This window comes from Sander lucioperca, chromosome 21 (assembly GCF_008315115.2).
Source record: "Sander lucioperca isolate FBNREF2018 chromosome 21, SLUC_FBN_1.2, whole genome shotgun sequence".
Classification (NCBI taxonomy): Eukaryota; Metazoa; Chordata; class Actinopteri; order Perciformes; family Percidae; genus Sander; species Sander lucioperca.
The window spans coordinates 10,222-32,896 of NC_050193.1; the positions used below are offsets into that span (position 1 = coordinate 10,222).

Consider the following 22,675-nt stretch of genomic DNA (forward strand, 5'->3'; position numbering starts at 1 on the left):
ACGGTAATTCCTCTACTGTGAGACAGTAAGTCTCGTGGTTATGACCCAATCGTTAGCCTATTTTTATAAAAACGTCTGCTACGGAGCCATAACGTGAGCTACAAGGTAATGGAGCCTTTTATACATTGTCGTGTTTCTTTAGAAATAAACAATGGACAAATAGAGTCTTTAAACTCTTCAGATGTAAAGTTATTCTCTGTCAAAGTGACGTCAAAATGAATGGGAGTCAATGGGATGCTAACGGGAGGTGATGGCTTGGTAGCAGCAAAATGGCTCCATAGGAGGTCCGAGCTCTGAAGCGAAGCATACCCTCTTGATAGTGACAGGAGGGTTCCCGAATTCCCCCCAGAAGGGCCGGAGTCACAACAGGTAACCTCCTGTTGTGCTGGGGTCAAATTTGACCCATTTTCAAAAGGTTTCTATATCACAAATTTGGGTTTCTTTCAACGAAATTGTTAAAAAACAAACAAAAAAAAAACGTGGATGGTTCCATACATCTGGTAAAGCCAATGATCAGTTCACTACTTTCATTGCATTTGGGTGTTGTATTAAATTTTATGCCATTTGAAAAAAAAAATTTAAAAAACGACAAAAACATCGGAAAAAAATGACAAAAAAATCTTTGATAAAAGTGAAAAAACTCAGCGTTTTTTCACTTTTATCAAAGATTTTTTTGTCATTTTTTCCGATGTTTTTGTCGTTTTTTAAATTTGTGTCGAAGAAGAAGACCAAAACGTTAAATTTTGACGCAGAAAAACAAAAAGTTGCTCGTTGGTCAGCGGGAAGACAACATGAGGGTTAAAAAAGGAAGATGTGTTCGGAGTTTAAAGTTGAATCTATCAACTAGCGTTGCTGTGATTGGTTGGAGAGCTATCCTATTGCGTGCAGAGGGAATTTGAAAGACAACCATTTATCCCGCCCCTCGGATTGAGCCCAGCCAATGGGGAGTTCCCAGACCCAACATCTGGATGTGGGTCAGACCCAGACCAGCATCTGGATGTCGGGCTGGCTGGTCAGGCTAAGCTATGTACTGAGTGACGGTTTATTCCCAAATCAAGTTAGTGGAGCGCTAGTGTCGCGTTGACAGACCTTCCTCCACAGCTCTGCAGAGGAGGGTCTGTCTAGTCCACACAGCATTCTGGGATGGGAGGACAACGTGCTCTGGTTTATTGGCATTTCTTTAAACCAATCACAATCATTGTGGGCGGGGCTAAGCTCCGGACGGAGCCACGGTGCCTCTGCTAAATAGTCTCAGGAAGGAACTGGTTTTGGTGGAACATGTGTACGTTCAAAAGTAGTTTTAGTCGTGCAACAGAAAACTCAGATTGGACAGATAGTCTAGCTGGCTGTCTGGATTTATGGATCAGAATCTGGACCCCCATTCCTCTAACCCTCTTTGTTTCGAAGCCTCGACCGTGAACTTAGATCCCCCTCCCCCCATAAACACACACAGTCTCTCTCTCTCTCTCTCTCTCTCTCTCTCTCTCTCTCTGCATCACTCCCTCTCTTTCTGCACCCCATCCTTTATCCCTATACCCAACCCAATGTTTCCCCCCCCTTCCAGCTATGTCTGCAAGCGTTCCCATGGAAACTGTCGCACTGCCTGCCTAGCAACAGGCTTTATCCCTTCACTGGGAATGAAAAAAGGGGGGAAAGAAAGGAGGGGAAGAGGGGGTGATGACGTTGGTGTAACAGCAGCATGTTGCGGCAGATACCCCCCCCCCGCTCTCTGGGCTCATTTTGGGAAGATTTGTAGCCAAAATTAGTGTTTATATTTTAAAAATTGTAGGGGGTGTACACACAGGTCAAGTAATACATGTCTTTCTTTCTTTCTTTCTTTCTTTCTCTATTTCCTCTCTTTCTGTCTATTTTTCTCTTTCTTTTCTCATACACACACACACACACACACACACACACATACATACACTTACACACACACACACACACACACACACACACACACACACATACACTTACACACACACACACACACACACACACACACACACACACACACACACACACACACACTCACACACACACACACACACACACACACACACACACACACACACACACACAAAATATGCTCACAAAAAACAGTAAACTGAAAAAGAAAATTGTAGAAAAAATGTGCAGACAAAATATGTATAAAAAATAGATGCATCATAGTGCTTACTTCCTGATTGAAGTGGTATTAATGAACCAATGAGGTGATTGGCCAGGTGGTACATACAGTATGTGTTGGCCAATCAGCTCATGTCGTGTCATTTTGAGTGGCGGTGTTTTGAAATGGTAAACATGTGAAGTTATGTCAGATTGTCGTGTCTTATGCAGAGAACCGTGTTCAGTGCATTTAAAAAGTGACATTTTCAATTGCAAATTGTGTGTAAAGCAGAAAATGTGTTTAGACTTTTGGAGACTTGAGAAGAGGTTTTCTCTCTGTGTGTCAGTTTAAATAATTGTTTTATGCATACATATAATCTCAGTGTGTTAGCAACTGGAAAACACTATAATATCTCGTTATAGAAGGTGAAACACAGACTCTGAAGGTGCTGCCTTTGCTGCCCTCTGCTGACTCCAAAGGGACATTGTTTTTCATTTCATTTTTACAAACTTTCAACTAATGCCGAAGGGGGAAACACACGCTCACAGAATTAAATTTTGATCCAAACATGTACGGAAATTCAGACATTAGCTAAGTTTCCATCCACTCGTCAATCAAATTATCTGAAGTAAATTAAGCAGGTGAAAGTGTGTTTCCATCTAACGGCTTTAAAGCCATTAAAAACCTGTGCGTAATGACGTCACATGCTGTTCTGCGGTCAAATTGGTATATGGAATTGATTTGAGACATTTTAAGGTGTTTCCGTTCATTTTCGCACTGAATCAACAACATTCAAGCTAACGTTTGCGAACAAAGTTTTGCCAGACAAATGGATCGCACCATCTACCAACAAATGATCAATACTGCACCAGTTGTAACAGTGTGCCAGCTGATAGCAACATATCACGCTATAATAAGACAACAACGACGCTATCAACACGTTGCTATGGTGATGCAGATGTAGTAAATGCACGACGACAGCGGAGGCGGCCTGTGGTGTGGGAACGACAGCGTTATATTTTGCTCGTAAATTAAATTCAAAAAGTCTCTCGTCTCCTCGATCGTCCACTTCCATCTGTCTTTGTTGACGCCCGCCATGTGTGCAAACAGAGCAGAAATACTGGGTGGAAATGACCTAAAACGTCTTTGTTTTGTGGCGGGTTGCAACCGTAAAATGACGTAAAAGATTCAAGATTCAATACTCTATTGCCTTACAACTCGGTGCAGGTTGCTAGGAATTTGCTTCAGTGTGCTCATGACAGGACATCAACACAATACAACAATAACAACATACAGCTAATATATACACATATGGTGTCCCACATGGGATCACACTTAACACAGGCAGGTAAAAACATCTGATCGCTACATACCTGGAGGACAGTCCAGGAGGCTAAAATAACCAATGTCAAATTAAAGTGACACGTTGCACAGGAATGCATAGTGCAAGTCCACAACTTTGCAATAAATAGATAAAATACCGCTAATATGGGTGGCATAAAAAGTAATATTAGAAAAGCAGTGTGAGGAGATGGACAGTTTATACAGGCACCTTAGGGGAACCTTCTTCCATAAGCTGCTGGTACAAAGATGGAGAGCTGTTCAGAGATTTAGGGCGTTTTCACACATACCACATTTGGTCCGGACTTTCGGACTTTTCAGTTTGATCCGAACCAAAATTAGAGGTGTGAAACCTCCCCCGGACCACGGTCTGGATCAAAAGACCAAATTTTGGTCCGACCAAAAGAGGTGGTCTCGGTCCGGACCAAACTGAACCATGATCCGGTTCGTTTACAGTGTGAAAGCATTTTTTGGATGGTTCGGACTTTCGGACCAAATAGAAGCAGCTCTGGCAGGCTCTCCTTGTGTTACAAGACCGGGGAAGCTCCTTTAAGGAATAGCTCGGTGCTTAGTGTGTAGGCTACATGAGAGAGTGAGAGTGACGGTGAATGAGCACAGAGCAGACAGCTGTCAGCTATCAGAGCTGAGAATACATCAGCAGTTTATTTGTTAAGTGGTAGTAAATGTACAGTGTAGGTTTCTGTTTGTCTCTGAATAAATTCTCCAGAAAGTTCCAGTGTCTCGCTTCTCAACATCACAACAAAACAAAAAGAGCCGCGGCCGTATGGGAGAGCAGCAGTCAGTAGAGGAGAGCAGCAGTCAGTAGGAGAGAGCAGCAGTCAGTAGGAGAGAGCAGCAGTCAGTAGGAGAGATCAGCAGTCAGTAGAGGAGAGCAGCAGTCAGTAGGAGAGAGCAGCAGTCAGTAGGAGAGAGCAGCAGTCAGTAGGAGAGATCAGCAGTCAGTAGAGGAGAGCAGCAGTCAGTAGGAGAGAGCAGCAGTCAGTAGGGGAGAGCAGCAGTCAGTAGGGGAGAGCAGCAGTCAGTAGGAGAGAGCAGCAGTCAGTAGGAGAGATCAGCAGTCAGTAGAGGAGAGCAGCAGTCAGTAGGGGAGAGCAGCAGTCAGTAGAGGAGAGCAGCAGTCAGTAGGGGAGAGCAGCAGTCAGTAGGGGAGAGCAGCAGTCAGTAGGAGAGAGCAGCAGTCAGTAGGAGAGAGCAGCAGTCAGTAGGAGAGAGCAGCAGTCAGTAGGAGAGATCAGCAGTCAGTAGGAGAGAGCAGCAGTCAGTAGGGGAGAGCAGCAGTCAGCTGAAAAAACTCCGACACAGAGAAAAGATACGAGAGGACGGGGAAGCCCGTCTACAAACCAATCAATTATAAGTATCTGGAGACGCAGCTCACATATGTGATGACGGCAGGACGTAGTTTTATCACGTAGAGATCTTTAGTGCGCTTGCATAACTGCAGTGTGAAACCAAAACTTACCGGATCAAATGTAGACAATGTAACAAAAACATGAACCTTGGTCCGGACCTTGGTTCAGACTTTCATGTGTGAAAACGCCCTTAATGGCTCTGCAGTATGTGCTGGTGAGAAAGCGGGAGCTTCTTCATAGCTCTCACCGTTCTCCCTGATGGGAGGACGGTGTAAAGGGAGTTCACAGGGTAACTGTCATCTTGTAGGATCTTTAGGCCTTTCCGGTGGATACGGGCCTCGGACATCTCACAAATGGGGGAGAGTTTGCAGCCAATGATTTTTGAGGCTGTGTTGACTATCCTATCCAGCTGCAGCCTCTGCTGGACAGTAGAGTTGCCATAACAGACAAAGTGAGGACACTCTTGATGGCAGCTAAAACTTAATCGCAATTCATTATTTATTCGGCAAATAACGTTTCCATCAGCGTTTATCTATAGGCCGTATATCGATCAAGATAAAATCCGATGAGACCGAACGTATTTCCTTTGAGTCGATATTCAAATTCAATCGAATTTTACTGTTTCCATAAGGCATTTTTCATTCAATATCACTTAATTTGGATAAAAACGTGTGGATGGAAACATAGCTATTGTTTCAGAGCTGCAACGATCCTCACTCAAAGTATCTTTAAGTTAAAAAACCCTTGATACATTAGTCTCTGTGTAAAGGGCTGCACCCCTTTTAGGCTGTATTTAGGTCCGAGCGCTGACAGCGACGAAGGCCCTATTGAAACTGAAGGAAATACTTTTTTTTCTGCAAATGAATTGGCTTTTTGAGGGGCTTAACATACTCAAAAACTCACCAAAATTGGCGGTCGCATCAAGTCTGGTGAAAAGTTACTTATTTTAAGGGTTTCGGGAATAGGCGCACAAAAATGGCTTGCTAGCGCCCCCTACAAAACTTAAGAAATTTAGCCCCTGCAGTATGTTTAACGTAGACTCACGAAACTTGGTATACATATGTATCATGTCAAGACGTACAAACAATGTCATTGGAGCCATACCCTAAACCCAACAGGAAGTCCCCCATTTTGAATTAAATGTTAAAAATTGTGTGATTTTGACCATTTCCACATGTTGTACTTTAACGCACTTCTTCTAGAGATTTCATCCGATCAACTTCAAATTCGGTCTGTGCCATCTTAAGACGTTAAAGATGAAAAGTTGTTAAAAGAAAAACTTTTCGTCAAACGCCGTGGCCGTGGCGTGGCGGCCATTTTGAGCATTTATCGATGAACGAAGAAGTTGTTGTAACTTGAGTGTACGTTGTCGCATCTGCCCGAAATTTCTTACGATTGACAAGGGTCCAGGCCTGAGGACACCTACAGGCCCAAATTTACTTTTGGTCATAGCGCCCCCCGCTGGCAACAGGAAATCAGCCTTATATGACAAACATCATCCGATTTACATGAAACTTATAATGTGTGGTCTACATGTCATACTGAGCCGCCCCCTATACTTTAACCACGCCCACTTACTCAGGCCACGCCCCCTTTTATAACATTTGCACCGTTTAAGGTAGACTGTGAGGTCTCTGTCTCTGTCTCTCTGTCTCTCTGTATCTGTGTCTCTGTCTGACTGTCTCTGTCTCTATCTGTCTCTCTGTCTCTCTGTCTCTGTATCTGTGTCTCTGTATCTGTGTCTCTGTGTCTGTGTCTCTGTCTCTGTATCTGTGTCTCTGTCTCTCTGTGTCTGTGTCTCTGTATCTGTGTCTCTGTGTCTCTGTCTCTCTGTTTCTGTGTCTCTCTGTATCTGTGTCTCTGTCTCTCTGTGTCTGTGTCTCTGTCTCTGTATCTGTGTCTCTGTGTCTCTGTCTCTCTGTATCTGTGTCTCTGTCTCTGTGTGTGTGTCTATGTCTCTGTCTCTGTGTCTGTGTCTCTGTATCTGTGTCTCTGTGTCTGTGTCTGTGTCTGTGTCTGTGTCTGTGTCTCTGTCTCTGTCTCTGTATCTGTGTCTCTGTCTCTCTGTATCTGTGTCTCTGTCTCTCTGTATCTGTGTCTCTGTCTCTCTGTATCTGTGTCTCTGTCTCTCTGTCTGTGTCTCTGTCTCTGTATCTGTGTCTCTGTCTCTGTATCTGTGTCTCTGTCTCTCTGTATCTGTGTCTCTGTCTCTCTGTATCTGTGTCTCTGTCTCTCTGTGTCTGTGTCTCTGTCTGGCTGTGAGACAGCAGGGACTGTGGGAAGTGCACCACTCCTCTCCTCGTCCCTGCATTTGTCAGCACTTGTCAGCCGAACCTTACTCGTCTCTTGTTCTCTTTCTTCATCCTCTCATTATCTGTTATTAGGGAAATTACTTCGCTGCTGAGTAATGTGACATTGTGTGCGTTTAGTTTTATTGCTGCGTGCTATTTTCAACAATGAATGTCACATAACAGAGAGGCAATGATTTGCTGGTGTTTAAAGGGGCACTCCAGGGATTTAGTGTCCCCAGAAACATAACAAAGCGGTCAACATTGAAGCAGCAGAGGCCGAGATATCGTGACTTCTATTCCCACTACACTTCCCATAATGCAACTCAGTAGCACTTATCCATAGACCCACATTACCTCCTAAATGTCTTTCAAACTCAGCAACTCAACCTTGTAGAGCATCAACCAAATCCGGCCCCTTGCATATTATGATGCACATCAACTTAGGTTCATATCCATGTCGGCCCACCTAGTTTTTGTGGTTTTCGAGTGGTTTTCGAGTGGTTTTTCGAGTAGTTTTCGAGTGGTTTTCGAGTGGTTTTCGAGTAGTTTTCCGAAGGTTTTTGACGCTTCTTTCACGTTTGTCACTTTATCCGAAATATTTGACACCTTTTCCGAAATTGTTGGTGCTTTACTTGCCGTTTTTGTTGCTTTTTTCAGCGTTTCTTTCAACGATTTTAGGCACTTTTTGAGTGATGCGAAACTAGCGTTTTATATGTTTCTGACATCGATAAATTGTCTGAAAAAAACTACGAAAAACGGACAAAAACTTTGGAGCGAAACCTAAAAAAAAAAGGTGACAAACATTCCTAAACAATGGTCCAAAAATAACCTAAAAGAAGCGACAAAAAACTTATGAAAAACAGCAGAAATTTTAGAAACAAGCGTCCAAAATATTCTAAATGCGACAAAAAGCTAAAAAAAATCGCCAAAACCCTTAAATAGAAAGAATGAAAACAAGGGTTTTAACAAGGGTTAAAACAATTTTTCGAGTAGTTTTCGAGTGGATTTCGAGTGGTTTTCGAGTAGTTTTCGAGTAGTTTTCGAGTAGTTTTTGAGTAGTTTTCGAGTGGTTTTCGAGTGGTTTTCGAGTAGTTTTCGAGTGGTTTTTCGAGTGGTTTTCGAGTGGTTTTCGAGTAGTTTTCGAGTAGATTTCGAGTGGTTTTTTCGAGTGGTTTTCGAGTAGTTTTCGAGTAGTTTTCGAGTAGATTTCGAGTGGTTTTCGATTGGTTTTCGAGTGGTTTTCGAGTAGTTTTCGAGTAGATTTCGAGTGGTTTTCGAGTAGTTTTCGAGTAGATTTCGAGTGGTTTTCGAGTAGTTTTCCGAAGGTTTTTGACGCTTCTTTCACCATTTGTGTCTGTTTTCGAGTTTGTTTTTTCCAACAATTTTTCAACATTTTTGATTTTTTGTAAAAAGTAATTTTTTTTTTGTTTTTTTTTTTTCATTTGTCGCTTTTAAATGTTTTTGCTGCTTTTTTCAAGTTTTTTTCCGACAAATATTTTGATTTGATTGATTTATTTTTTTTAGGAAAAATTGTCAACAGTTTTTTCACCTTTTTGATTTTTTTTTTTTAAGTTCATGTCGCTTTCTTTCCGACATTTGTCGCCTTTTGACGTTTTTTTCCCGATGATTTTAGTTGTTTTTTTTCAACAATTATTTGGATGTTTTTGTTGCCTTTTTCCCCGTTTTTTTAGGAAAAATTGTCAACAGTTTTGTCACTTTTTTGATTTTATTTAAAAGGTTTTTTTTTGTTTTTTTCATTGTCGCCTTGAAATTTTTTTTGCTGCATTTTTAGACTTTTTTTCCGACAAGTATTTTGATGTTTTTCACTGTTTTTTTTGGACAATTTTTCGACTTTTTTGTCGCCTTTTTGATTTTTTTCCCCCCAAAGTTCATGTCGCTTTCTTTCCATCATTCCTCACCTTTTGACGTTTTTTTTTTCTCTTGGATTTCGGAGGTTTTTGACGCGTCTTTCAATGCATTTGTGTCTTTTTTCCAATCCATGCAGACGTGTCCCGGGACCTCCCTGGGTAGTTGGAGATCTCACCCCCCCCACACCCCCCTCCATGTTTAACCCAAAGTTACGCCCTTGCCTGGGACACATAAGAAGTGAAGAGAAACAAGCATATTTCATGTTTCCGTGTGTGAAAACCGATTCCAAACAAAACCTCTTTCAGCCTTCGAGACTTCTGCAGAAGTTATGACAGCTATTTTATTTTCTGTCTCTGTTTGTGTTAACAGCATCTGGCAGAGCCGTCTCAGCAGAGGGAAACGCCAGCTGTAAGTCCCAGCCCGTTCTCACTCCAAACTCATAAAATACGGATGTTTGACAGTGGCTGTCAGCATCTGAAGAGACGAAAAAAGGCGTCCTTCAGCGTGTTTGTAGAGCGTAACGAGGAGAGCAGCAGCTACATGAGGTTTAGACCAGAGGTTCTCAAAGTTTTTTCAATAATGTACCTCCTTTGAATTGTTTTTTAAGCCATGTACCCACTGACCAGCGCAAAACAATACAGGTACAATACAGCGCTGGCAGTGATAGATTTACTAAACTACAGCCTTGTAACTGAAAAACATTTAAATGCTACGTTTAAAATGTTTAGAATCCATCACTAAGATCATTCATTATTATAATATAATTATTTTCAGAATAATGCATGACATATTTTTAAATTAGCATTTTGCAAAAATCTCACGTACCCCCTGCAGTCCTCCAGAGTACCCCTAGAGGGACACGTACCCCCTGCAGTCCTTCAAAGTACCCCTAGAGGGACACGTACCCCCTGCAGTCCTTCAAAGTACCCCTAGGGGGACACGTACCCCCTGCAGTCCTTCAAAGTACCACTAGGGGGGCACGTACCCCCTGCAGTCCTTCAAAGTACCCCTAGGGGGACACGTACCCCCTGCAGTCCTTCAAAGTACCCCTAGGGGTACACGTACCCCCTGCAGTCCTTCAAAGTACCCCTAGGGGGGCACGTACCCCCTGCAGTCCTTCAAAGTACCCCTAGGGGTACACGTACCCCCATTTGAGAAACACTGGTTTAGAGAGTAGTATGTAAGGACGAAATATCCCGTTTTGTTTCGCCACGTGGCACGTTTCCTAAAGTCTTTCTTCTTTAATCGTCCCGTTATTCCTGCGTGTCACAGAAACGTAAGCCCACCCACAAGCTTTTCCTTAACGTTTTTACAGTACATTACATGTCATTTAGCAGATTGCTTTTATCTGAAGCAACTTACAATTGCTATATATATCAGAGGCTGCACGCCTCTGGAGCAACTAGGGATTAAGTGCCTTGCTCAGGGACACACTGGTTGATGTATCTCAGTGGGAATTGAACCCAGATCTCCAACACCAAAGGCATGGGTCATATCCACTGGACCATCACCTCTCCATAACATAACTGCGTCAAAAGGGACACCAATAAGTCCCGACCAAGCGCGTTATATGGCGCTAAAGGAGACTTTTAGCGTCAATAACAACGACAAAGGCACCTGACCAAGCGTCCGTATTTTACCAGATGGGAGTGAGAACCTGTTGGAAGTCTTTCCACTTTAGTTACAAAACTGCAAAACACTTCTTGTAACGCTGCTCCCCTTCCCCTTTGCAGAACAATAGTAAAACAGCAAAGTGGTCCCAGAACCATCACCCGAGCAGCGTTAAAAGGCAGTGGTAGCATCCCTTTCCTTAGAACAGCATTTGCCCAAACTGCATTTTCAGTAAAAGGGGCAAAATTATGGAACTTTCTCTCAGACCACTTGAAATGTATCCCAACAATAGCCATTTTTAAAAAAAATACCAAATTGTGGCTAATTCAGGAACAATCTTGCTCTCATATTTAGTTTTTACACTGTGCTCTCATTGTATACTTTCCTTCCATTTTCCTTTCATTTATTTTTATTTATTCTTTATTGTATTTTTAATAATAATGTAAATCTGTATTTTTATTTGTAACCAAAAAGTCCTACTAGAGACAAGTGTCAAGAATTATCTTCGGCTAAAAACACTACGATACGTACATCAGATGACTGTTGAAGTTTATCATGTTTCTTTGTGTATGTCCCTACCTAAATAAACTTTTAAAATAAATAAAATTTGAAAAAAGAAGAACCTGCCGGCTGACTTCCACGTGCATTGAAAATTGCTTTAGACCAGAGCTGCAAATACAAGATTATTTTCACAGTCAATTAATCTGTTGATTATTTTTTTGGATGAATGGATTAGTAGTTAGATCTCTAAAATGTCAGAAAATGGTGAAAAATGTGGATCAGAGTTCCCAAAAAGCCCAAGATGACGTCCTCAAATGTCTTGTTTTTTTCCCAACTCAAAGGTAAATGAGATGGTTTCCTACAACGCTCTTCACAAGTACAACAAATGATCAGTCCACTACTTATATTGAATTTGGGTGTTTTATTCAATTTAATAACATTTGGAGAAAAAATAATAATAAAAGAACACTGAAAAAAAGTGACAAAAATTACAAAAAAAATTCAAAAAAACGTTGGAAAAGGCGCAGAAAAAAATCTTCGGAAAAAGTGACCAAAAATAATGAGAAAATACGGACAAAAACATTGTGAAAAGTTACAAAAAACCTGGAAAAAAAATAACAAAAACATCAGGAAATACTAAAAAAACATCTGGAAATGTGACAAAAAAACATTTAACTCAGAAAAACAAAATTTTGCATGGTCTACGGGAAGACAAGACAAGAGATAAGGAGCTGCAAACACAGAAATGTTACTTTTATTCATTAAGATTTACCCTTATCGATTATCAAAATAATTTAAAGGTGCTCTAAGCGATGTTAGGTGACGTTACTTCTTGTTGATGTTGAAAGTATTTTCAAACAAAACGGAGGCTAGCTCGCCCCTCCCTCCTCCTCATCCCGTCCCATCGCCCTCCCTTCAGTGCACTAACCCCCCACCCCCCAAATCCTTCTTGTCGGTTATTGGCTGGAACGCTGGAAGACTGTTTTGTTGCTGTTTGTGGAGCCTGGGCTGTCTACAGAGACCGCGTTTTTTACAGTGTGTTCAGGGGACAGGCAGCTAGCAGATAGTGAGGAGATGTTTTTTACAGTGTGTTCAGGGGACAGGCAGCTAGCGGATAGGGTACTTTCAGTGCACTGACTTTTTGCGTTATCTACACTATATACTTAAAACTAAATGTATGAAGTATGCAAGTAGGCGCTTGGAGACACAGCCTCTGTGTGGGCAACACATTGATTGGAAGTTATGTAAAGTAGCAGGTTAGGAGATGATTTTTTATAGACATTTATTACAATATAATACAGTATTTGAAATAAAAACAACACTTAAAAAAACTGTGTTAGAATTGAAACCTGAAGTAGTATGGGTCCTTTTGGACATCTGCATGGAGGGCTGTTCTCATGAAGCATTCGTACATATCGCTACGAGAAGTAATGTGAATGAATAACGTGTGTATTCCACGTACGTATTACTTTCAGCAGCACATTGACTGCTGCCGTACGAGAGCGTGGAGATCCTCGTAGGTCGGGAATTGTTGTGCATAGGTTTTCGTACGATATCATAAGAACCCGTTCATATGCGTTTATATGTCATTGTCTGACCAGCCAACGTGACATCATGACTTCACGTTAACATACACACCACTTTCTAAAGCCACGTGGCGTGATATCTGGACGCATTTTGGGCTATTTGCGTGTATATCTACGCTGTATATAGCTAACGGCATGCTGCAACGTCACAGCGTTAACATACACACCACTTTTTAAAGCCACGTGGCGTGATACGGTTGAGTTTAGTCTCCTGGGTGAAAGTCCTGTGTTTGACCCATCCTCCCCCCCGACCAACCTCCCTACGCTGATTTTCGCCCTTTCATACTACTCGCTATGGCGTCAATTCACACGCAATCGCAAGGTAATGTAAGTCAATGGAGGCCAAACAGCGTTGATAAACACGTTAAGAAACGAGTATGTGTCTTGATAACACGCCAATAATGGCATACGGATTGGGGTGTCATACATACTCCACTTCATGAGATCAGTCTGGACCAGCAGAATATGTTTTACTTCAGTGAAATGTTGAATGTGAGCCCCATATTGTTGTCTTGTAAAGAGATGTGCAACTACTTTGTGTTTTTTTGTTTTTCTTGTGCAGCATAAGATGCTTTTTGACCGCAGCAACTTTCCCCCAAGAAATAGAAACTTTCTGAGGAACTCGCTGCGTTTTGACAGCAGAAACCAGGGTCTAGATTAAGTTCTGGAGGCTTGACATGACAGTCACCTTTTGTCTGCTAAATTCAACTATAACGGCCGTCACCTCACGGTGCTCTGTACTAGAGGGTGACAATTTTTTGGGACTCCCTCGGGTCACGGTATTCCCGCGGGAGTCAATCTCACTGTTGGTAACGTGATAGGGACGGAATAGAGCATAGAAATACACGGGAGCGGGATGGAGCTGGAGATTAAATTAGAAAATTACGCTGCAATGCGGTGAGTGCGCCCAAAGATTGCGAGGCATTTCGTTTTAGAAAAGAGAACCACTTACAACTCCCAATACTTTTGTTGATTGGCTACTGCTAGCTGCAGACAGCAATTCTTCTAACCTACCCTAAATCGATAAGTGTGTATTTTGAGTGTGAGAAGATCTCTGTTGGGAATTACGTAATGAAATGGCCTAGGTCTGCAGGTAATACATGTTACCTAGACCTGTAGGTAATGCATGTTACCTAGGCCTGCAGGTAATGCATGTTACCTAGGCCTGCAGGTAATGCATGTTACCTAGACCTGTAGGTAATGCATGTTACCTAGACCTGTAGGTATTGCATGTTACCTAGACCTGTAGGTAATGCATGTTACCTAGGCATGCAGGTAATGCATGTTACCTAGGCCTGTAGGTAATGCATGTTACCTATAGGCCTGCAGGTAATGCATGTTACCTAGACCTGTAGGTAATGCATGTTACCTAGGCATGCAGGTAATGCATGTATAGTGTAGCCTAAATTTCCGAGGCAACCTCAGTGATTTGAATGCGTTTAACCAAACATGCTACAGGGGGACAACAGAGTCTGATAACTTTAGACAACATAGGGAATGAAATGGGAGCGGGACAGGATTCAGGAGTCTTTCTCTCGGGATTTTGCAGAACAGGATTTTTTTTGATCGGGATATGACGGGAGTATTTTCGTGGGCTTGGGATGGGAGCGACAATTGATTCCCGTATCACCCTCTACTCTGTACCCAGCTCACAGTCAACTTTCCCTGAATAAATGTAACTGTAAAGACCGCTTAACTGTCATGTCAACACTTGACGGTCGCCGTAATTTCATACGAATTGTTGTGTATAAGTTTTCATACAATATTGTATGAACTAGTTCATGAGAATGCGTTGCCGCTGCATGGTCCAGCAACATTGTTTGTCCTTTAAAAATCAGGACATTGTCAAACACACAGAGAGAAATGTTCCTCAGTTGACTTTGGCCATCAGCTGCTCCGTGAAAAGTTTCTTGAGCTGAGCCACCTCCTCGCTCAGAGAGTTGAGCTGACACTTGAGGTGCGTGTTCTCGTGCTTGTACCGGACCTCGGTTTGTCCGTGCACGGGCAGCTGCTGGACGCCGTAGCCGCTGCATTGCGGGGACTGTGTCCTCTTCCTAGGTTCCTCTCCTTCCAGCTGCTGCAGCCAGGAGACACTTTCACCAGCACTCAGTCCTTTACGGGCGTCTCTCAGCCCGTCTTGTCCTGCTGCGAACAGCGCCGGGCTGTGTCTGGCACTGACGTGGTCCCCCGCAGCGTCAAACGTGTCCCCGCAGCCAGCCGTCTTGAAGCGCAGCTTGTGAGGAAGGTTTTTCATCGCCTCAGCATGGTCCAGCTTCCCTCCGGTGGGGCCTGCAGTGTGATGGACATCAGGGTTATTATAGGAAATTAAAACTAAATTAAGCAGTGACACATGGTTGAAGCTTGGAAGGGATACAGCTACGGCGACAACAGTTAAGGCACCAAAACAACTAGTTAAAGGACAATTCCAGCGCAAAACGAACCTAGGGGTTAATAATAGATGTGTACCCACTCTGTCGTTCTCTGGGACATGTTTTCATGCTAATTGATTGTGTTTGTAGCTTGAAACAAGCTAGCGCGGACCGCTGATTAGCTTACAACGCTAGTATTCGGGGCACAGGGAAAGTAAAAACAAATCGCTATTTATACCACTAAAAAGCCTCAAAATATCACCACACTTCACCGGTAGCATAATGAGGGTCTCTACCGAAGCATTGAGAACTTTGTAAGTGTTCAGACAGTTTATTAAAAAGATAGTTTAGGAAGACAGTAGCTCCCAAGACGGCGGCCATCTGTATACAAGAACGCTACTGTCTTTATAATCTATCGTTTTAATAAACTGTCTGTACACTTACAAAGTTCTCAATGCTTCTGTTAACATGTAGAGACCCTCATTATGCTACCGGTGAAGTGTGGTGATATTTTGAGCCTTTTTAGTGGTGTAAATAGCAATTTGTTTTAACTTTCCCTGTGCCCCGAATACTAGCGTTGTAAGCTAATCAGCGGTCCGCGCTAGCTTGTTTCAAGCTACAAACACAATCAATTAGCATGAAAACATGTCCCAGAGAACGACAGAGTGGGTACACATCTATTATTAACCCCTAGGTTCATTTTGCACTGGAATTGTCCTTTAAGTTTAGGAAAAGTATTCTCCACTCCTGAGAAACAAGCACTCATTTGTCTGCAGGTCATTCTGTTAAAATAATCTTAAGAAAATCGTATCGTCAACTTTAAGTCTTGAAACGAATCGTGATGTTCCGTGCGTGAGATCATGTGGAGCTGCTCGGAAATGCAAAATTAATTTCAGTGTAAGACGTTGTAAAGTAAAGTTGTATCGTATCATGTATCGTTACATCCTTACTACAGAGTAAATCTAATCTAATAAAAACTAATTGATCATTTCAAAACGGTACTAACCGTGGTGGACGTCGACAGCAGGTGAGTGATTGAGTTCGTAACCCAGCTCCTCCGCCCTGTGCGGCGATAACTTCTCGTGGTCGCTCAGCCGGTCTTCAAAGAAAATCGGACTGCCCACACTGGAGCCGCCTGGCGTGGAGAACCCAGAGTCCTCGGACATGTTACAGGCGTCCCTGGAGACCCTGGCGCTGTTGGGATGTGAGCTGGAGGAAGTGCTGAGGCCTCCGTCCCCTCTGTGCAGATAATAGTGCGGAGACAGGGTCTGAGCAGCGTGGGGAGGGGCCGCAGTGTTCGGCAGAATCGTGGCGTTGGACGGGTCTTTGACCAGGCCGAAGCGGAACTTGAGAGCCAGCAACTCTGCCCGCAGGCGAGCGTTTTCCTCCAGCAGAGCCAGGACGCGGCTCTCCAGGACCATGTCGTTAACGCGCCGTTTCTCCCGCGAGCGTTTCGCCGCCTCGTTGTTCTTGCGCCTCTTGTCCCAGTAGCCGTCGTCCTTCTTGTCGACTGGGATGAACTCGCGCTTGCGTCGCACACTGGAGGACGGGCTCTCTTTGCGTTTGGCAGCAGAGCTGCGGCCCAGCAGGGAGCGGGCCAACAGGCTGCTGGACGTCAGGATGGACACCGCTTCGTCTGTGAAGGACAGTGGCCCTCCTCCGCCTCCCTCTGGACTCGCAGGAGAGTCCAGAGGCTGGAGCACAGCCACATCGGCCTGCCCCCTCATCAGCTGGGACTCAAACATCACGCCGGTCGGGGCTGGAGAGTCTTTCCTCGGTGAAGAGTGGAGAGTCTTTCCTCGGTGAAGAGTGGAGAATCTGTCCTCGGTTAAGTCTTTCCTAAGTGACGTTTGCAAAGTCTTTTCTCAGTGAAGACTGGAGAAGTGAACGTCTGAGGATGTAAAGAAATGCAAGTTTATTTATACGGCACATTTCAATCACAAGGAAACTCAAAGTGCTTAACAGAACACATTGTACATAAAAACAATAAGTTAAGTGTAACGTGAGGGTTCGGTTAGTCTCACATCTCCAGACCTTCCTCCACAGTGCTGCGGAGGAGGGTCTGTCTAGTCCACACAGCATTACTGGATGAGAGAAAAACGTGCTCTGGTTTATTGCCATTTCTTTAAACCAATCACTATCATAGTGGGCGGGGCTAAGCTCCGGACGGAGCCACGGTGCCTCTGCTAAATAGTCTCAGGAAGGAACTTCAGTAGTTCAGAAGTAGTTTTAGTGGTGCAACAGAAAACTCAGATTGGACAGATAGTCTAGCTAGCTGTCTGGATTTACCCTGCAGAGATCTGAGGAGCAGTTAACCATAGTCCTCACAAATCAGCCGGAGGTTAGAACGCCAACACAGAGACAGAGGAAGGGGACGGACATCCGGCCTCAATGAGGGACATCCGGTGGAATTTCCGGCTGCATCGTCGATATAGACTAGGGTTCGATATTTGTTTGGTTGTATTACTAAAGAAATAGCTGGATGGAGACAGATAACTTTGTTAAGCTGCACTTTACTGTTCTTCACACTGTGACGGTTACGGTTGGGTTTAGGAAACGTGACACGCGGGACCCGATCCCCGGTCTCCTGGTGAAAGTCCTGTGTTTGACCCATCCTCCCCCCCAACCAACCTCCCTACACGGATTTTCGGGCTTTCACACTACTCCCTACCGTAGCCGCTCTTAATGCTACGTCATCTTCTCATTGACTTTACATTGGCATTGTTTTCCATGGTGGCCACACGGAAATTTCTCACATTCCGTGCCACCACCACCTAATGCGCTGTTAACAGTTTGTGATCATTTCATGGATTTCTGTGAGACCAGGCTGGCTAATGACACAGAGTCAAAGTGAGCACTGACCTCTGACCTTTCATTTTTGAGACCAAAAACACAACTTGTGTCCAGGGGTGGAATGTAACTAAGTACATTTACTCTAGTACTGTACTGCAGTCCACATGTTGAGGTACTTGTACTTTACTTGAGTCTGTTCTTTTCATGCCACTTTCTACTTCTACTCCGCTACATTTCAGAGAGAAATGTTGTACTTTTTACTCCACTACATTCATCTGTTACAGCTTTAGTTACTAGTTACTTTAGTTACTCCACTACATTCATCTGTTACAGCTTTAGTTACTAGTTACTTTAGTTACTCCACTACATTCATCTGTTACAGCTTTAGTTACTAGTTACTCCAGTGTCTGTGTCTATGTGTGTGTGTGTGTGTGAGAGCGAGAGAGAGTGTGTCTGTGTGTGTGTGTGTCTGCGTGTGTGTGTGTGTGTGTCTGCGTGTGTGTGTGTGTGTCTGCGTGTGTGTGTGTGTGTGTGTGTACAATATTTTAATATTTAAAATTACATTTTCCTGATGATACTTAGAGACTTTTACTGAAGTAACATTTTCAATGCAGGAGTTGTACTAGGAGAGTATTCTAACAGCATGGTATTAGTACTTTTACTGCAGTAAAGGATCTGAATACTTCTTCCAGCGCTGCTTGTGTCTTATCTTATGTGCACTAAGCTGCAGGGAGAAGCAACAGTGCCACCTAGTGGTGAGAAGTGAAGGAGGGAAAGCAGAAGAGGGATTTAGTGGTTATGTAAGAGCCATTACAACACAATGTTATGTAACCCCGTTACATCTCTCCAGTGAAACGGGAGCGACTTGTACCATAACCTTGGCAGCCTCATTATGCCTCCAATACGGGACAATGTGTGCTGTAAACACAAAGCTGATCAGCCATAACAGACTTAAAAAGCTCCAAAGCTGCATCGATTAATCCGTTTGAGTCATTTATTTAATGAAAAAAAGAGTACAACTTGTGTGATTGCAGCTCCTTAAATGTGAATATTTTCTAGTTTCTTCTCTCCTCTGGGACAGGACACTGAATATCTTTGAGTTGTGGACAAAATAAATATATGAGGATGTGGTATTGGGCTTTTTGGGAAACTCTGATCCACATTTTTCACAATTTTCGGACATTTTCAAACCAAACAACTAATCCATTCATCCAGAAAATAATCAACAGATTAATTCACAATGAAAATAATCTTGCATTTGCAGCATTTCTAAGCTTAAAGCACACATTCTTGAATACAAAATGACATACATCTTGACTACGATGTGACCGTATTAACCTAAATTCATGTTTTAGGACCCAAACAAACATGTATATGTGTTAATCTTCTTGGTGTTACTCATTACATATCTGTCATCTGTTTAACTTACTCCATCACCTCTAACCCACATGTGTGACGGGAACATGCTGATCCATGCCGGTTACGTTATACTTATCTAACCTGACCTCACTCTGCTTTCTGCTTTCTTCTTTACACAATACACACAGCATCACCCGCATTTCAGACTTCAATCCTGTTTGATTTTATTCCCCAAACAAGGTGCAAGTTGCAACATGGACATACTTTATGATGGTGTTTTATTAAGCAAAATAATTCTCCATAATGGTGTAATGGTAAATAATGAAATGCACACTGTAAAGCTGCTGTTGTGCATGTTATTATAAATGTAGACTATGTTTTTAATGACCCTTCTGTCACTGCTTTAGGATAGACAAACTATCTATCTATCTATCCATCTATCTATCATGCACTTATCTGTCCATCTGTCATGCATCTATCTATTTATCTATCTATCTAAAGAACTAGCATTTAAGACACGTGAGAGAAGAAGCATGTTACCTCTAAAAAAGGTTGAAAGACGGAGGAAAAGAAGAAGCATGTTACCTGTGAAGACGGCTCGGTGTATGTGCAGCAGCAGTCCTCTCCTCTCTCTCTGTCTCTCTCTCTGTGTGGTGTAACACTGCGGACTCTCCGGCTCTTACTTCATGTTATGGTCGCTGTGGCTTCACTCTGCTCCACTTGGACACGCACAGCTCCTATTAGTAACGACAAGTTCAGCTCGGGACGGTCCTTATCCTCGCGTGAACCAGCGCCGGCGTCCTTTATGTGTGCGACCGCCCTCCCCTCACCTCACCTCACCTCCCTCTCTCTCTCTCTCTCTCTCCCTCGCTAACTCTCCCTCCCTCCCTCCCTCCTCTCTCTATCTCTCTCTCTCTCTCACTGGGTTGCAGGAGGAGGGGGTTGGAGAGAGGAAATGAAGAGGAATTTAGGGTGGAGAGGTGGACAGAAGAGAGCAGAAGCAACCCCTTCAGCTTCCTGAGGGACAGAGTTGAACAATGGAGGGATCCGTTCAGAGGCAGGCCCAGGGCCGTGAGCAGGCGGCAGTCTCTCGTTCATCCATGAGGAGGGAGGCTGCACTCTCTGCTAAGGTGCTGGAGAGAGATAAGATCCTGGTGGCTGCTGGAGCCACAGGCATGGCAGTAGGGGCAAAGTTTGGGGCAGCTGCCCCTTTAGCAGCTGCAGCCAGGGCATCTTTTATGGGGAACTCGCTTGGTTTTGCTGCAGGTCAGCTATAGCTGGGATGTCTGTAGCGGGAAGCACAGGAGTTGGGAAAGCTGTGGGGGCAATAGTGGCGGCAGCAACTCTAGTGGCTCTGGGGGCAGCAACTGGTGGAGTTTTGGGGGGTTCTGTATGAAATGACGAAAATCCGCATAGGGAGGACACAGGACTTTCACCCAGGAGACCGGGGATCGGGTCCCACGTGTGGCGATTCCTTTCCCCGTTGTTCTTTTCCTAAACCCAACCTCCGTATAGATGCTTCCCATTACGTGCTGACCACCACGAAAAAAACGTATTCGTGTACACGAATCAATAGATTAAAAATAACGTGACCATTTCACGAACTGCTGTGAGACCGTGTTACAGAAAGCTCCAGGATTTCCATATACCCACTTAATGCCCAATGACACGCAACAACATACTTTGCATTGTAATTTTGATATATTTTGAATAGTCATCTGGGTTTTTCTTCTTCGTATTGGCTAAATAAAGGGATTTCCACCGTAATTTGGTAAACTGGTGCATAAAAGTGTATCTGAATGCAGGAAATTAAGTCGTTGATGCTCAAAACTTCCCTTGGGGAGGACAGCCAGACCCCCCACTATGATACCCCCCCCCCACCAAAAGGCCCATTCTGGCCCATACAGTATAGGCCTATACATATACAATAGCCTACAGTATACCCACTACATTAGACCACACCACTGCGCTGACAGACTCAGATTATTATTCTAAGTGTCTGACAGCATTATGGGATGGATCTCTACAGAGATAGACCTTTTAGTTAAAGAGTAAGATCCTTTTAGTTTAACATGAAACAGCCCCGAAATCACCATCACCAAACCCACCAGACTCCATGTAAATAATCAGTACTTTCAGCGTGTATAGAGCCAGCCTATTTCCACCAGACTCCATGTAAATAATCAGTACTTTTAGCATGTATAGAGCCAGCATATTTCCACCAGACTTCATGTAAATAATCAGTACTTTTAGTGTGTATAGAGCCAGCATATTTCCACCAGACTCCATGTAAATAATCAGTACTTTTAGCGTGTATAGAGCCAGCATATTTCCACATGTAAATGGGTGAATTAAGGGTTTATTTCAACCAAAACTGAATTTGTGGAACTTTGAATTAAGTGTATTTTACGATAATGAATTTACTGTATTACCGGTACAGAGTTTTCGCTCAATACTGGACCAATTTCAAAGATTGTTGTTCCCAAAAACTGAACTGTCATTAGCATTACATAGACACTTTCAAACTGCCATGTATTCATGCAGGGGCGTAGCTGTAATTTCCAAAAGTGGGTGTGAGTGAGGGGAGACTGATTGTTCAGCAGGATGATATTTATTGAAAAGATCCCCCAACATATGATTGATGGAAACACTGACATTTGGGGGTTGTGTAGCGGGGTCCAGCGGCATGTCCCCTCCCTTCAATGTTTTGGCCGTAATAGATATATAATCCGGTGGACCTCATGAGACCTTCATCTGGAAAAAATATGAACATTGGTGAATGGGGAGAGGCAAATTATTTTTTGATCTCGTTTGAATTAAGCCATGGATTACACATATGATGTTCGTCAACTTACAAGATAATTTTTCAACCGAAGAAAGTCTCAGTTATCCGTAGGTTTGTTAATGCCCACTTAGTTTAGGGTGAAACTGCTCAGTGAACTACATCTGTCGTCTCACACTTACGACACCTAGCTTGATGCTCAACTTGCTCGCTAGCTAGCTAGCTTAGCTCTATTCCACAACACCTGTAACCTTATCTCACCTGACAGGTTTTATCCAGACAAGTGTTTTCAGCAGAGAAGGAAAGGAACGAGCGAGATCCTCTGCTCATTAGAGTAATGTTACATCCCCGGCGCGCACACGCGCACACACGCACACACACACACACACACACACACACACACACACACACACACAGCCTCCCTCCCTTCCTGAGAGTCCCTGTTAGTTTGCCTACTCCTTACCACGTTATCATCTACTCTCTCTTCCATCTTTTCCTCTCTCGCTCCCCATGGCCCTGTCGTGGTCACTCTCCTCCTCCTCGGCTTCTTCCCTGTCATGATGTTGTTTCTGCTTCTCTGTATAGCCAACCACATCTCCTCCTTCCTTTACTTCAGGTAATGCTGATGTTGAAGCAGCTACTACAGCCCCAAACATGTCAGAAATTTTGGCACATTTTGAGGCATCCGCCTGTGGA

The 22,675-nt window shown here is 43.5% G+C and overlaps 1 protein-coding gene and 1 long non-coding RNA gene across 2 annotated transcripts; both read right to left on the minus strand.

The window, feature by feature from the left end:
• Window positions 1-402: 402 nt before the first annotated feature.
• LOC116046760 lies at window positions 403-11,573 on the minus strand. The gene is made up of 3 exons (XR_004104211.1): window positions 11,465-11,573; window positions 9,660-9,662; window positions 403-440 (listed from the first exon to the last, which is right to left on the minus strand). It is a non-coding gene; the product is annotated as an uncharacterized LOC116046760 (long non-coding RNA).
• Window positions 11,574-13,980: 2,407 nt separating this feature from the next.
• LOC116046748 lies at window positions 13,981-19,880 on the minus strand. The gene is made up of 4 exons (XM_035996896.1): window positions 19,783-19,880; window positions 16,903-16,936; window positions 16,052-16,861; window positions 13,981-14,965 (listed from the first exon to the last, which is right to left on the minus strand). The coding sequence occupies exons 3-4, from the start codon at window positions 16,788-16,790 to the stop codon at window positions 14,547-14,549; spliced, it is 1,158 nt and encodes a 385-aa protein (XP_035852789.1). The 5' UTR covers window positions 16,791-16,861; window positions 16,903-16,936; window positions 19,783-19,880; the 3' UTR covers window positions 13,981-14,546.
• Window positions 19,881-22,675: the final 2,795 nt, after the last annotated feature.